Raw genomic sequence first — 13867 nt, 5'->3', positions numbered from 1 at the left:
TGAATCTGTGAGCCACAGCTTTTTGGATACTAAAAGCTACTGTATACATGTTTTATTAAATACTTGTGATTTTGACCTTTTTATCCAGGTCAGCATCCAGCTGTGCAACACTTCTGTTCTTGACAGGTTGCTAATCACATATCAACATACATTTGAATACAATATGCATTAAAAATAGGGTCTGGAAGTCTGCGACCACGAGGGAAAATACTGCTATTTTGCATTTGTTTCAAATCTTACACTATTTTTCCATTACAAATGATAATATGAGCCTAAAAATACGAGTGAAATGTTGGATCAAAAACAAAACAAGAATGTTCATGAATTTGAGTATCTTTATAGTATTTGGTATTTCCCGAGTTGACTTTACTTTTTTTTAAATAAGACTTATAAGACAGTCATCTTACGGTGAAACTCTGGTATTTCTTTCACCTTGTCTCCTCTCCTTACAAGTAGTTTAGAAAGTGCTACTTGTCCCCTACAAGACAGCCTTATTTTGAGAATATAGCTTATACTTTTATATTTAAGTTTACTGTAATTGGCTACATAAATTGCATTTAGGATAAACGAGCCCTTTTGTATACGCCAAGACATATGACAGATTATAATGTAGTATATAAAATACCTACTGTAGGCTATATAATGTACATATTTACACTGCAGCTGCATTGTTGTAAAGTGCATGTTTCAATGTGTATTAATTTACATTTCAATATCGTATACCCACTCTCGGTTAGTGTTGCAGGGACATTTCACACATGCTGTTTGTCAATATGAAAATTCAGATGATGGCTCTCTTGAGTATATGATTAACTTCATTATTTCCTTTTTTTAGTCACACCACATACATTTTTTTTCTTTTTAAATCTCCTGCAAAGTTTTTACCTTTTCTTTTGGACCTGAGAATGCTACTTGAATCCCTGAGTTTACAGAGCCCCTGTGAAACCCCTTCTGCTATTTTTTTTTTCATGCATTTATCTTCTAATGTCTCAATGTTTTACCTGAATTATGTGAATATTTTTTTCTTTTTTGAATAAATAATTTAAAAAAAGCTTTTATTTATTATTCACTTGCTGTTCTCCAGACGGCCACCAGAGGGCGACAGGGTCCACTCATCTCTCCGCACTGTCGAGGCTGTTGTGGGTCCCTCTCTGCTTTATGCAAGTTGCACCGGGGCTGAGAGCAGGTACTTCACCCTGTGCTATGATTTTAGTTGGATAATCAACAACCATCGCTGCTCTCCTCTTTGAGAAGTAAGTCTTAACATCTGTAGGAAGGGAAAATGTAGAAAAGACGCGAGAAAGCGCAGCTGCTTTATGTGTAAGTTAGCTAGGTAGTTCTCTGCTATGCTAAGCTAACTTGTTGGGTTCAGTTACGGAGCGGTGGCTAACGCTAGCTTCGTTCATTTCACGGCAGGTGTAGCTTGTTCATTTATTGACTTCACGATTTCTACTTTCTGTTAGTTTCTGAGCGAGGTGCCGCTCTTTTCCACAAAGAAAATGTAAACGCCTCATTCTCTCCACGGAGTTGGCTAACGGTAAAGGAATTTAAATAAGCTAAGTGCTAGACCAAAAAGTAAATTATTGTTAGCCGACATGCTAACACTAGCTAGTTGTCATCACGAAATGTGAGAGCGACCTGTTGTTTCAGGAGGTGCGCACTCATATTGAATCAGTTTTTTACAAAGAGGAGAGTTGTTCTGAGAGCCGGGACACTTAATCACACACACGCCTTTTCCCCCTCTTATCCACAGATATTTTATTTTCAGGGCTGTCAAAACACTGGTACCTCACAGCTGCTGCTCTGTCAACTCAGTCTAACGGAGGAAATTAAAGCCCGTAATGTTCAACCCACACATCCATCAGCAGCAGCAGCAACAGCAGCAGCAACAGTTTCACCAGCACCTGCGGCAGCTACAACAACTTTTCCAGCAGCAGCCTCCCCCTCCTCCACCGCCACAGCCGCCTCCAGGGCATCATGTTCCCCATCACCACCACCAGAACCCGCGGTAAGAGCGTTAACTCGAGGCCGGGGATTAGGCAGGGCCCTCCGGATGAGATGTGTGTGGCTGGCTGGTGGATGGCAGCTGAGCTGGAAACAATACATGGCAGACTTTAGCTTTCTAAGATGAGTTAAATGTGCAGATGTGAAGTCATTTTTTATTTAAATGGAATAGTTGTACACCTTGGTGAATGGACATCCACCCCAGGCTGTGGTTTGTTGTGATTTTTATTGAAGTAAATCTATGACCTAGATCCTGCAGCTATAAAGGCCAGTAATACATCTGACTGGTATTCCTTATAGGAAGGCTTGAGTCACTGTTTTGATGACTTGCAACTTGACTTGACAAGAAATTAAATGACTTGAGACTCTACTTGGACTTGGAAAACAAAGAACTCTTGACTTTACTTGAGACATGATGATTTGAATGACTTGTTTTAATTTTTAAAAAACATTTTTTAGTCTGTTTGAAAGTCGTGGGGATTTTTTTATTACAGAAGAAATTAAGATATAAAAAACTTTTTATAAAGTTATTGTTTTTTGTTTGATTACTTTGATTTCACTGAATATAAATCATAATACAAATTCACCTTATTGTCATACTTTTTGAACAGGTTAGATAAACTGGCGAAGTATATCGTTTTATACAGGTACTATTAACCCGTCTTTTCTATTCATAAAGACAGGAAACCGATCAGATATCATTTGTAAAACTGTGTTGTTGCCATGTTCTGTCATCTGGTCTGCTCAAAGGTAGTGTTGATAAAATGTGGATTATGTAATTACGCACGTGTCATGCACTCTGCTGCAACATTAATGGCTCCAGACCAAAAAGTTATGATGATGACATCACCTCTGTTTTGTCCCTCTGGCACTGGTTACCAACACAAACAAAGTTTAATTATAATTCCACAACTTCTAGTTAATCATACTGTCTGTTTGTGTCATGTCACATAAAAACTCAGTGTCCTTGTCCTTAATAATTTGATTTAGCATCTTAATGTATTGGGTTGTACTTTTTTTGATGTAACGAGAACTATTTTTAATCACTGCTTACTGACTCATACCATGATTTCTTAAAGTAGACTATATTTAACCTTTTTTCAAACTAGAAACTTAGATTGACATTAAAGTCAAACCTTCGACAAGACAGGGTCAAAATAGCAGTGATGAGGACACAACAAGACAACAACAACATCAAATCAGATCACAATAGCAGCAAAATGTACAAAAATTGCATAAATAATTGTCATAATCAAGAAAGTGTATACGTCCAGATTGGTTTGGGGAGAGTGGTTGTAGCTGTCCATGTTAAGTCATTTTGTTTCCCACTCATTATTTTCTACATCAGGGTATTTCAAAATATTACAGATGCATATACATTTCCACGTTTGTAAGAAGGCAGACTCTTTTGCGCTGGTTGACAGATAAATCGTTCAGCTGTAACATTGTGTTTTTTAGCTACAGATTTCAGTGAGGTCATTTGTTTTAAAATAATGCTGCATGTTCCATTTTCTCTTGTGTATTTGTTGCCCAGAGCCATTCCCGTTGCTCCCCAGGCAGCCCCTCCTCCCAGGATGGTCAACCTGTGCCAGGCAAGCCAGACTACGCTCATTGCCCCCAATCCCATGCTGCAGGGGGCCCTCCTGATGCAACAGATGCAGGGTACAGTTTGAATTACAGCTGCATCTGGAAGCGCACAACAGTGCCAAATATAAAGACTTTTTTTCTCACCTTACCTTTGTGTGTATCTTTACCCATCATTCTTTGCCTTCATCCAGGCAACATGCGGGGCTTCGGGATGGGTGGACAGCAGTTCCGTCAGTTCTTTGCAGCTTCCTCCAGGTCGTCTCTTCTCGGGCCCGTTCCCATGGGCATGGCCATAAAGACCCCCATGATGGGTTTCCCCGCTGGTCGACAGTTCCACCCCCATGCACGCTACTACAACAATGCTGCCACCACCACAGCCTCCTCCTCCTCCTCCTACTCCTCCTCCTCTACCACAGTAATTACAACAGCACCATTAATGACTGTAATCACTGTAAAGGTTTCAAGTCCAGCTAATGTGGTCAGCACAAGACTAGCTGGAGCGAGCATCAAATCGTTAGTGATGTCTGCAACTTACAGAACAGATGACACCCATAAGCAAAAACATGTCTCCTCTTTTTGTTTTTAATAGTTTTTTTCTTTTTGACAACAACGTAGTTTGGAGACTTTGGCCACACACATAACAAATACTTAATTGTAGAGCTGAAACAATTACTTGATTAATCAATGAGTTGTTGGGCAGAGAATTTAAAGAAACTATTATGATATGCGATTAATCATTTACGCAATTTCTTAACTTGGAATGGCCAAAATGAATTGCTTTCAGCTTTTTTACAAGTCTTACATAATTTTATATTAAATGCCTTGTCGTTTTAGACAGTCGGTTGGACAAAACGAGATATTTATATACGTTAAATTAAGGTGATTTTATCCACTCTGATTATATGAAACATATTTGAAAAAACATTGTTCATATATCCAAACGTATTTATAGAATAATTTTTGCTGCCTGAATCAATTATATCCTGTTCTATCTATTTTGTTCTATGTTGGTGTCTCTTCGCTGCAACTTTTGCAGACTGGGATGCAGAGCTTTGTCTGTTTAGTCTTAAATTAACAAGCCAGGCCTTTCATACACAGTATATTTATAATCCTTTTCTCTCTGTGTAGGATGCCGCAGCTCGTCAGCCAGACAGGAAGAGAGACAGCGAGCAGATGGCAGCAGGGAGCACAGACGACCAACCAGCAGCTAGCAGTACCAATGAAGCCACTGATAAGACTGAAACAGGTAGAGCTGCAATCTGACCAGCACTGACACATGCTAAATATTTAACGTTAGAAGCTTGATACAGTGTGTAGGACAGTATGTACAGTGTGTTAAATGTTTGAATGTCATGTGACCTTCAGCTTGTGTAGAAAATTAATTAAGAGTAATTTTTTTTGTTTCCAACTTTGGTTTTCCTTTTCTACCCACAGATGGTGCCGTGGGAGGAGAGGACGGATCCGCACAGCCCTCTGAGGACCAACTTGAAGAACCTGTAGTTAAGAAGCAGAGGACAGAGGAGTAGGAAAAACCTTGCTTATTTCTGTGAATTTAGTAAATGTTGATCCGACTTCACATGCTCAGTGCTTAACACCTTAATCTCTGACAAAAATACACAATGAAAAAGAGGGAATACAGGATGCACAGTGTTTTCACTGGTCCTCAATATCCATGAAAGTTTGTGATCTGAGGGTGAAAATTCAAGGAATAGAAAGTTTTAGGAAAAAAACATGGGTCATTGTTAGAGCTTGCATGTATATATTTTGTGCATTAATAGAAATTGAAGTTCTTTTAAACTTTATCTTTAATTAACAGTAAGAAATAGGTTAAGTTCCACTGTCTGTCTACTGCAGCTGCATCATTGTTTCAAACGCCATCTGCCCTGAGTTTTAAATAAACTTACACACGTGAGCTTCTGTAAAGCATCTCTGTGTTTTTACATTAAATAACCTTGATCTGTGAAACTTCTGCCCTCTCCTTGACTACTGACCCCCAACGTTGGGCTTTTTTTCTCTCAGGCCAGAGGAGCCCAAAGAGCCGTGTGTTGTTGAGACTGTCACTATATCAGATACAGATGGGGAAGTTCTTTTCTCAGAGTGTAACAGCAACACAGAGGACAGCCAGCCTGAAGGTAAAACCAGCAGAATCATAGAGTATATTGTCTCTAATACTAAGTACTAATTTGATTTATGTAGTATAGTTTAGTTTAGATCTGAAAATAGATGAAAGCGAACTGTCTTCTTTTTTTTTTTTGGCTTGCAATCTTTTCCCAGACTGCATCATTCTGGAGGAAGGAGGCTCCACGGGGGGATCAGATGTTGTTGAGGCGCTGGAGGAGAGCAGAGCTGCTGAGGTGAGCGGGGCTTTTATTTGTGAGGGTATATCATGTAAACATTAAATGATAATTGATTTTGAACTAAGCTGAATGCTGGTTGTCAGTATTTTTAAACCTCCTGCATGCAGTACATATCTGGTTTTCAATCTCTCAGCAGGTGCGCAGCTGTTCGTCAGCTCCTTCCCCATCAGGCAGGCTGAGTGAAGATGACCACCAGGTTACTTTGCCCCCGGAGGAGATGCCCCAAGAGGAGATGCCACAGGACAAAGATGCCCCTTTGGCTTCACCAGACAACCAGGAGGAAGGAGAGGAGGGTGTAACGGAGGGCGCCAACAAGTTCTACTGCTACCTCTGCGGCATCACCTGCCACAACCAGCAAGTAGGTTGAACATACTGTACGCAGGTCGTAATTGAAAGTACGAGGATTTTGTTTAACCTCACTGTTTTCTCTTTCCAGAACTTCAGGAGTCATATGAACAGTGTTTCCCACCAGCAGAGGATGATGGAGATCCAACACATGAGCAATGCATGCCTGGTCACCTTGCTGCCACGAGTACATGAGACTCTACAGGGAGCAATCAAAGATGGGTCCGTTTAAAAACACAAACAAGCATCTGATTTTTTAATTTTGTTTTAACCTCAAAGAGATTGAACTCTTTTTTTTCTTTTTCTTTTTCCTGCCAGTCTTTTTACGGTTGTTGTTTTTCTGTGTTGTCTGCAGGGAGAAGAAAGAAGACTTAAAGCACTGGTGTGCCACCTGTCACACTCACTTCACCAGCAGCATCACGGATCACCGTCGCACAGAGGAGCACAGAGTAATCAGCTACTCACTTTTTATACAAGCACATTTACATGGCATAAAAGTTTGAGAAGTTTTAAATATTTTAAAGTGGTTTGAAACCACCTGTCTGGTTTTAATGTGTCCCTCTGACTCTTCTCAGCTTGCCAGTAGAACGGCCATCTCCTCCTGCACAGTCTGCAAGAAACACTTCAGGACCTCCCAGTTTTTTGTGGAGCACTTGCAGTCCCTGGAGCACAGACAGAAAATGGAGAAGGTATCTGTGTTGACATTCCTGATTTAGAACCAGTAAACTACAAGTAAGTGTTTTCCCAAAAATGAAAATGACATGAAATATCCATGTTTGACACCATTTAATAGCTCCAGGAAAAGGAGGGCTGTGAGACCTTGGGCAAGCTGACTGCCATGGACACTGAGGGCTTTTCATTGGAAGAGGTGGAGGGCAGTGAGGTAGAGGAAGAAGAGGAAGAACAGAGGAGAGAAGGAGACCAAGACTGCTCTGAGACACAGGTGATTTGCACTGTAATTTGCTAAGATTTTCATTTAAATAGCCAGTAAGCTTTACATGACAAGATTGAACTAAAATTCAACATTACTTTGAGATAATCTCTGAAATAATTTAGTACATCGCAGTTGAAGCAATTGTCATACTCGAGTTCTTTACTGTGTTTCTGGTGACCCGGTACAGGATGGCTGGTCCTCCCTGAAAGAAGTGACTCTAAAGGACATGACCAGTGATGAGCAATATGACCCTGAAATGGTTTACGGTGAGAAGAGTAACTCCTGATTCTTTACTGCCTTATTCATTTAGTTGTTTTCCTGCTTGTTGTTTCGATTTGATACTATTCAATATTACTGTGTAATAGTTTATTCTCCGATTTCTTCCGCCACAGGGTCCAGTTTTTTTGTTCCAGTCGCAGGTTTTATCTGCAGACTCTGCAACAAGTTTTACCACTTTGAGTCTTCAGCCCTACATACCCACTGCAAATCACTGAAGCACTTCGAGAAGCTCAAGGTTGGTTTTTGATAGAGCTCAAACGATTAATCGATAAATTGTCAACTATTAAATTAATTGCAGACTATTTTGATAGTCAATAACTTGGTTTGAGTAATTTAAAACAAAAGAAGCCAAGTTCTCAGATTGCAGCTTTTTAAATGTCATTATTTTCTGGTTTCTTTACACTGAGTATTTTTGGATTGTAGACGAAACAAGTATTTTTTCCCAATTTTCTGCCATTTTATAGACCAAACAACTGATCGATTAATGGAGAAAATTATCAACAGATTAATCGACACTGAAAATAATTGTTAGTTGCGGGTCTAGTTTTTGTTGACTTCACTCAATCTTTTTTCCACCTTTTAATAGGGGAGTTGTTAGCATACTAACTATGTACATACATATATATATATATATATATATATATATATATATATATATACATATATACATATATATATATTTTTATTTCTAATTTATTTTATTTTATATTTTTGGTCATTTGAGATGTATATATTTTGTTTAATTGATAGTATAACCCTGGCATCAATGCATGCGTGTGTTAGCTTTTGATTCCAATCACTATTTTTATGCTTTCTCCTCTCAGAGGCACAAAGAGATGCTGAGTCAAAAAGATGAAGCTGTCTCATGTTCCAGAGGTTCTCCCCAAGCTACAGACAGCCTCATGCCTGTAATAGAAACTGCCACAGACTTTTTGGATGAAACTTCCTGCTCTGATGACACTGGTTTAGTTACAAATGTAAACTTCATGCAGCCTTTGACTACGCTTGAACAACTGAACGTACAGACAGAAGAGACCAGCAACCTCCACATCAGTGAGGAAGAGACCACATCCCAGCCTGCTGAGCTGCCTGCTGGCAGCAGAGAGGAACCAGAGTCGGTGGCAGGAGCTGCTGCTGAGGATACTAATGAAGGAGAGGAGGAAAAGGAAGCTCCTGCTGTCCCAGGGAGAAAGAGCGGCACAGGGAAGGAAAAAAACACACCCAAACGCAGGTCAGGGAGGGCAGCAAACAGACGCTGAGTCAAAGATAGGATGTAGAAAGAGAGGAAACCTTGGGACAGGATGTGTCGGTATGTGAAGAGGTGCTTTCATTAAACAGAGACCAAGAAATTAACAGCCCAGAAAGTCTGAAATAAACGCACACCAACACAGAGGAAGACTGAAGGACGGTTACTCGGTTGTTGAAACATGACTTATGTGTTCTCCCAGGGTGGGAAATTTACACCTGACAGCTACCAAATACAGGTTGAATCAGTGATCGGTGAGCAAGTATCTTACAATCGCCTCCTGGTAAGAGAATGATGTTCTTGAGTTAGCTTATCTCCAGCCTTAACATGAGATGAAAGCAAACAAAATGAGATAATTTCACAGTATGTGCGCCTAGCCTCTGTATTTATGAATCTGTCCAAACTGCATTTATGTTGCCTGATTTCAAAATAATATTTCATTTATGAATAAGGAGAAGCTCCCTCCTGGTAATTGCGATATCTGTATACTATGATAATTATACTATTTTGGAACTTTGAGAGCTAAATGAAAATTTGTAGGTTTAATGTGACGTTTATCTAAAAAAAAAAAAAAAACGAGAAGAAAGGAAATATGAAGTAATTTATGTATTTTTGAGGTTCCCCAATTGAAAATCTTATTTTTTCATTTCCACCTTCTACATTAAAACTGGTACAAGGAACTTATTTTAATTTTTTGTCGATTCTGGCGACCCCTGTAGTCAAAATTAAACGAAGTAAACTTGTTTTAGTGCTGCACCACCAGACAACAGAGCAGCTTCTTTCCTCAGGCTGTGAGACTGCTCAGTTATCCTCAGCACTCTGCCATAAAAACTACTTTTAATTTAATGACTTATCCAACCCAGATGAGTGGGAATCCGAACCGGCGTAAGAATAACTATAGTGTACAGAAGTAGCCAGTCTTCTCACTAATGTCCCATTTGCTTCTTACCCCTAAAAAACAGTGCCCAGGCTTATTACATGTGGCTGGATTTAAGAAAAGAACACCTTGTTCTGTTAGATTTTCCATCCATTTATTCTCCGAGGCTGGCTCACCAAAAAGTTAATTTCCCACCCTGCTGTCTGTGAGGATCAGGAGGTTGATGAGGGCTGATTGTCAGCTTCTGCTAATTCTTTAGCTAGCTGTGATGAATGGTCGTTAACTTAATATAAATGTCAGAGACATTTTCAACATTGCTAACCACATAGCACACGCTTTTAGCAACCTGATATGTAGAATGTAACCAAACTAAGTGTTTGAGCAGGTGACAGCTTTTGTTTATTTTATTTAATTTTATATATATAAAAAAAAAAAAAGTGTTAAAATGGTACTTTGCTTGAGTGTTTAAAAATTATGAATCTTAAATAGATCATAGCTTCGTTCAGGGCATTTCATGATATTTTATTTATTTTATTTTGGGTTCAAGTTGATGTCGTGTTTGGGGCAAAAAAGTTGTGGCAGCTGTCGCTTTTGCTCTGAAACAGTCCTGCACACATTCTAGTAGCCCTCACTACCAGCAATTGGCATTTTTGGTATATTGTAGATTTAAAAAAAAGTCCCCATACAAATCTGTAGGAGCTGAATGTTGTAGTCAATGAAATATCTAAAAACCCTTTTACATCTGCACACATTCATGGAAAAGAAACCCCTGTATTCTTGGAATGAAGCTCTAAAATGAGAAACTACAGCAGCCAACAGCTTCATTAGCACATCACAAGCAACAAAAGTAAGGTGTTTGATTAAATGATTAGCTGTCCCTGACTCCCTGAGGACTCCTCACAGTCACAGAAGGCTGCACTTACATCTTCATTATGCTTATTTTGACATCTGAAAGCGTGTCCGTAACGGCAGGTAAATGCTACCTGAAGCTTGAAAGACTGTAAAGTTGTTTTGTTTTTTTTTATAATTCCTGCTGGGTGTTGAAGGTCTTCAGAGAGCCAATAAATCTGCCTTTTAGCTCAGAATTTATGAAATCACAGTTCAGTTAATGGAAGGAGAAAAACCATGAAGTGTCTGTAGGTGTTTAATGTAGCAAATTATCCTTGCAAACTTTTAAACACTGATTTATTTTAAGCACCAGTAATTTACAGCAGATGATCCCAATTACAGATGATACAAATGTAGAATTTCGGTTCGAGCATTTCCTCTGTTCTTCTTGACTAGTGTGCTGCTCTGGAAACATTTAATCCTCCATTATAGAGAAGGATATTTTAAACCGCAAAAAGACTGACTGACACATGTAGCAACTCTTGTAGTCTTGGTGACGACTGTCACATGATGCATCATATTCTGTCTGAAGGAACCAGATATGATGATGGATGGAAACTGTACTATTTTGATCTCAAACAGAAGGAAGCGAGAAAGAAGAGGACATGTACAGTATAATTTCAAACAAAAGCTGTTTGTTTCTTATTGTATTTTTATTCAGCTACTGACAAAAATTGAGATGAACAAACAGGTGATGTTTTCTAACTGCTGGAAGTTTAATGTATTTTTGGATGTTTGTTTTTCTGGGGGGGGTGGGGTGGGGGTCATTTTAATTTATATTAAAATGTCTGACAATTCCCACACTTTGTCGATTTTGACTTATTTTAGCAAGCACTTAACAAGCAAGCACACATACAAACACTTTTAAGACTATCACTTATTCTAAACAGGTTAATGAAAACAAACAGGATAGCACAGAGTAGATTTACAGTCATGCTGCAGATCAGTCATTATTCTGTACAAGGGTAGACATCTGGAATGTTGCATATTTTGTTTTTGGGAAGCTGAACATCAACACAATATGGATCAACATACTACACAGACGTACAACTGTGACCCCTGATTGCCTGTGTGGACAAAGTCTGAATATTATGGGGGTTCTGGAGTGATGTGTTCCACGTATGGCAGGTCACTGGGGATATCAGCATGTTAGATTTTTATAGCAGCTTTAGAATTAATGCCAATGATGTCCCACTTGGACCTGAACAACACTGTGCACGAACAGAAGGATACAGCTTTTTCAACTTCAAGTCTCTTAGATTTCCCCCGTAACCGTGGTTGTACAGAAAACTGCTGGACGTCAATAAACTCTGGTCTGCTCGGAGAGCAAACGTCGTCACACCACAGTTCAACAAAAGGAGAAGATTGAGTTCAGTGACAGAGGAGAAGCAAATTATCACACACCTGCTGATGGGGTGGGACATTCACAGAGGAATCAAACAGGCATCAAAGGTCAGTAGTCCACCAGACTCAATCCCCCTCATCCTATTGCTTTCATCACTCATTTTTGCCATCACCATTGTCCTCATTTATGTCTTCTTTGCTGGCTGAGGATTCGTCTCCCTCTGCAGGACAGTTCTCCTCCTCCTGGTCTGGGGGGCCGAACAGCTGGGCCCTGAACTCCAGCCGGGCTTGCCTGTTTGACTCCATCAGTTCATGCAGTTTGCCATTGAGTGAATCATTCCGATCTTCCAGGTCATCGAGATAGTTGTTGATCTGATCTAGCATGGAGTTGATGGCTTCATACTCTGTGGAGATGCAGCAGAGAGATTATATTTATTCTGCCAAGCAAAGTAAAGAGCTTCTGTTGCAGAGTAAAGAGTCTGATAATTTAGGTGATTCATTTCTATTTATATACCCAGTCATTTAGACAGGCATGCTGACAAAATCACCCAATTTTACTTCATATAACTTGCAGTAACTATGATTTAATGCCTAAATGACAGGAGAGAGGAGAGCAACTTACTAAACATTAAAACTAATTTAAAACAGCTTAAACCCATGAGAAATCTCAAGAAATAAACAACAAATGAGGCCAGATGCTGCTTTTTAAAGATGTGAACAACATTTATCAAAGGTTTGATGATATATCAGTGCATTTCTGAACAGAATTCTCATCATATCTCTAAAATACTGAACAGAATTAACTTAATTTGATGAATTACAAAGATCCCAAGCTGAAAAGCACAAAGACAGTACTGATGCTATCTCGACATGAAACTTAAGATGCTCAACATACTGCGAACACACACATACTGCCAATTGGAGAGTCTATGAGAGTACATATAATGGTATTACTGGTGCAGATATGGGTCAGACATTCAATTAAACCTGGAAACTTGCTCGGATTTACCATCTCAATCGGAAGTCTCATTAACCTACTGAAGCCAATTCAAACTTTGTGTCACCTGACATCAAGTGAAGGTTAAATGCTTTCATTTCACATTACTGCTTCGAGGGGAATTGTTCTTAGTTTGTAGATTTTGACTTTATATACTAAAAATCGCTGCAATTGCGCACTGAATTCAGTGTGAATTTCGGTGTGGAAGTTCCCCTTTGCTGCGATACAGCTAGCTAGCCACTAGCATCAAACAATGTGAGTGAACACATTAGCTCCTTACCTTCTGCATCGCCGAAATCATCATCGTCGTTGATGATACCTTCGTCCATCGACATGTCTGGATCTCCATTTGGCCCAGACATGTTTTCAAATATTTCTGTTTATTAATTTATTACGAAACGAGTTACAGTTAGCTTCAGGTACTGTTACACTGCTAAGCTAGCTAGATAGCCAGCTAATTAGCATTAACAAACTAATGCGCAACTGTTGAAATTCAGCTCACAAAAGCACGATTAAATGTCAGCTTTAATGTTACTTTGAGACGGTTTGAACGATAATCCAGGAGGAAATCTCCATAGATAGATGTCTCCGACAGGGACAGGTATTTAGCTTGACATCTGCTGTCATTGGCAGACGTGAGGTATTTGTTTACTGAACCGGTGCATTATGGGAGAAATGTGGGCGGAGCTTCTTTTTTTTTTTTCAATTCAATTCAATTCAAAGGGGGCTTTATTGGCATGAAAGTTTAACAACAATTTTGCCAAAGCATATGTCCAAACACTTGGACAGAACACAACAAATAACAACACAAACACAACACCAAGATTGATTTACATTAATTATATATACAGTATATACAGTGTGTGTGTGTGTGTGTGTGTGTGTGTGTGTGTGTGTGTGTGTGTGTGTGTGTGTGTGTGTGTGTTGTGTGTCGGTCACTCACTGTCCCTCAGGTTGTGGCATGTTGACACATATTGGGCAGCAAGGTATGCCTTATCTCCCTCGCCAA

The 13867-nt window shown here is 39.4% G+C and overlaps 2 protein-coding genes across 4 annotated transcripts; one reads left to right on the top strand and one right to left on the bottom strand.

The window, feature by feature from the left end:
• The first annotated feature begins 1123 nt into the window (after nt 1–1123).
• ciz1a (cdkn1a interacting zinc finger protein 1a) lies at nt 1124–9432 on the top strand. 3 transcript variants are annotated; one of them, XM_073477845.1, is made up of 16 exons: nt 1124–1253; nt 1769–2008; nt 3539–3666; nt 3783–4006; nt 4720–4837; nt 5026–5113; nt 5611–5723; nt 5866–5945; nt 6082–6306; nt 6385–6515; nt 6649–6742; nt 6869–6982; nt 7087–7236; nt 7415–7493; nt 7620–7741; nt 8331–9310. In XM_073477845.1, exons 2-16 carry the CDS (start codon nt 1842–1844, stop codon nt 8763–8765), a joined length of 2268 nt encoding a protein of 755 aa, XP_073333946.1. In that variant the 5' UTR covers nt 1124–1253; nt 1769–1841; the 3' UTR covers nt 8766–9310. The 3 variants fall into 3 exon arrangements, with proteins under 3 accessions (XP_073333946.1, XP_073333945.1, XP_073333947.1); XM_073477844.1 differs by having other exon boundaries at nt 1125–1253; nt 1754–2008; nt 8331–9432; XM_073477846.1 differs by lacking the exon at nt 1124–1253 and having other exon boundaries at nt 1762–2008; nt 6085–6306; nt 8331–8861.
• Nucleotides 9433–10755: 1323 nt separating this feature from the next.
• On the bottom strand, nt 10756–13480 carry bbln (bublin coiled coil protein). Its single transcript, XM_073477847.1, has 2 exons — nt 13139–13480; nt 10756–12265 (listed from the first exon to the last, which is right to left on the bottom strand). The coding sequence occupies exons 1-2, from the start codon at nt 13218–13220 to the stop codon at nt 12015–12017; spliced, it is 333 nt and encodes a 110-aa protein (XP_073333948.1). The 5' UTR covers nt 13221–13480; the 3' UTR covers nt 10756–12014.
• Between the last annotated feature and the right edge of the window lie 387 nt (nt 13481–13867).

This window comes from Pagrus major, chromosome 12, assembly GCF_040436345.1.
Source record: "Pagrus major chromosome 12, Pma_NU_1.0".
In the NCBI taxonomy this organism is placed as follows: Eukaryota; Metazoa; Chordata; class Actinopteri; order Spariformes; family Sparidae; genus Pagrus; species Pagrus major.
Note: the sequence above shows the minus strand (reverse complement) of the source record. Positions and strands in the feature narration are given on the sequence as shown.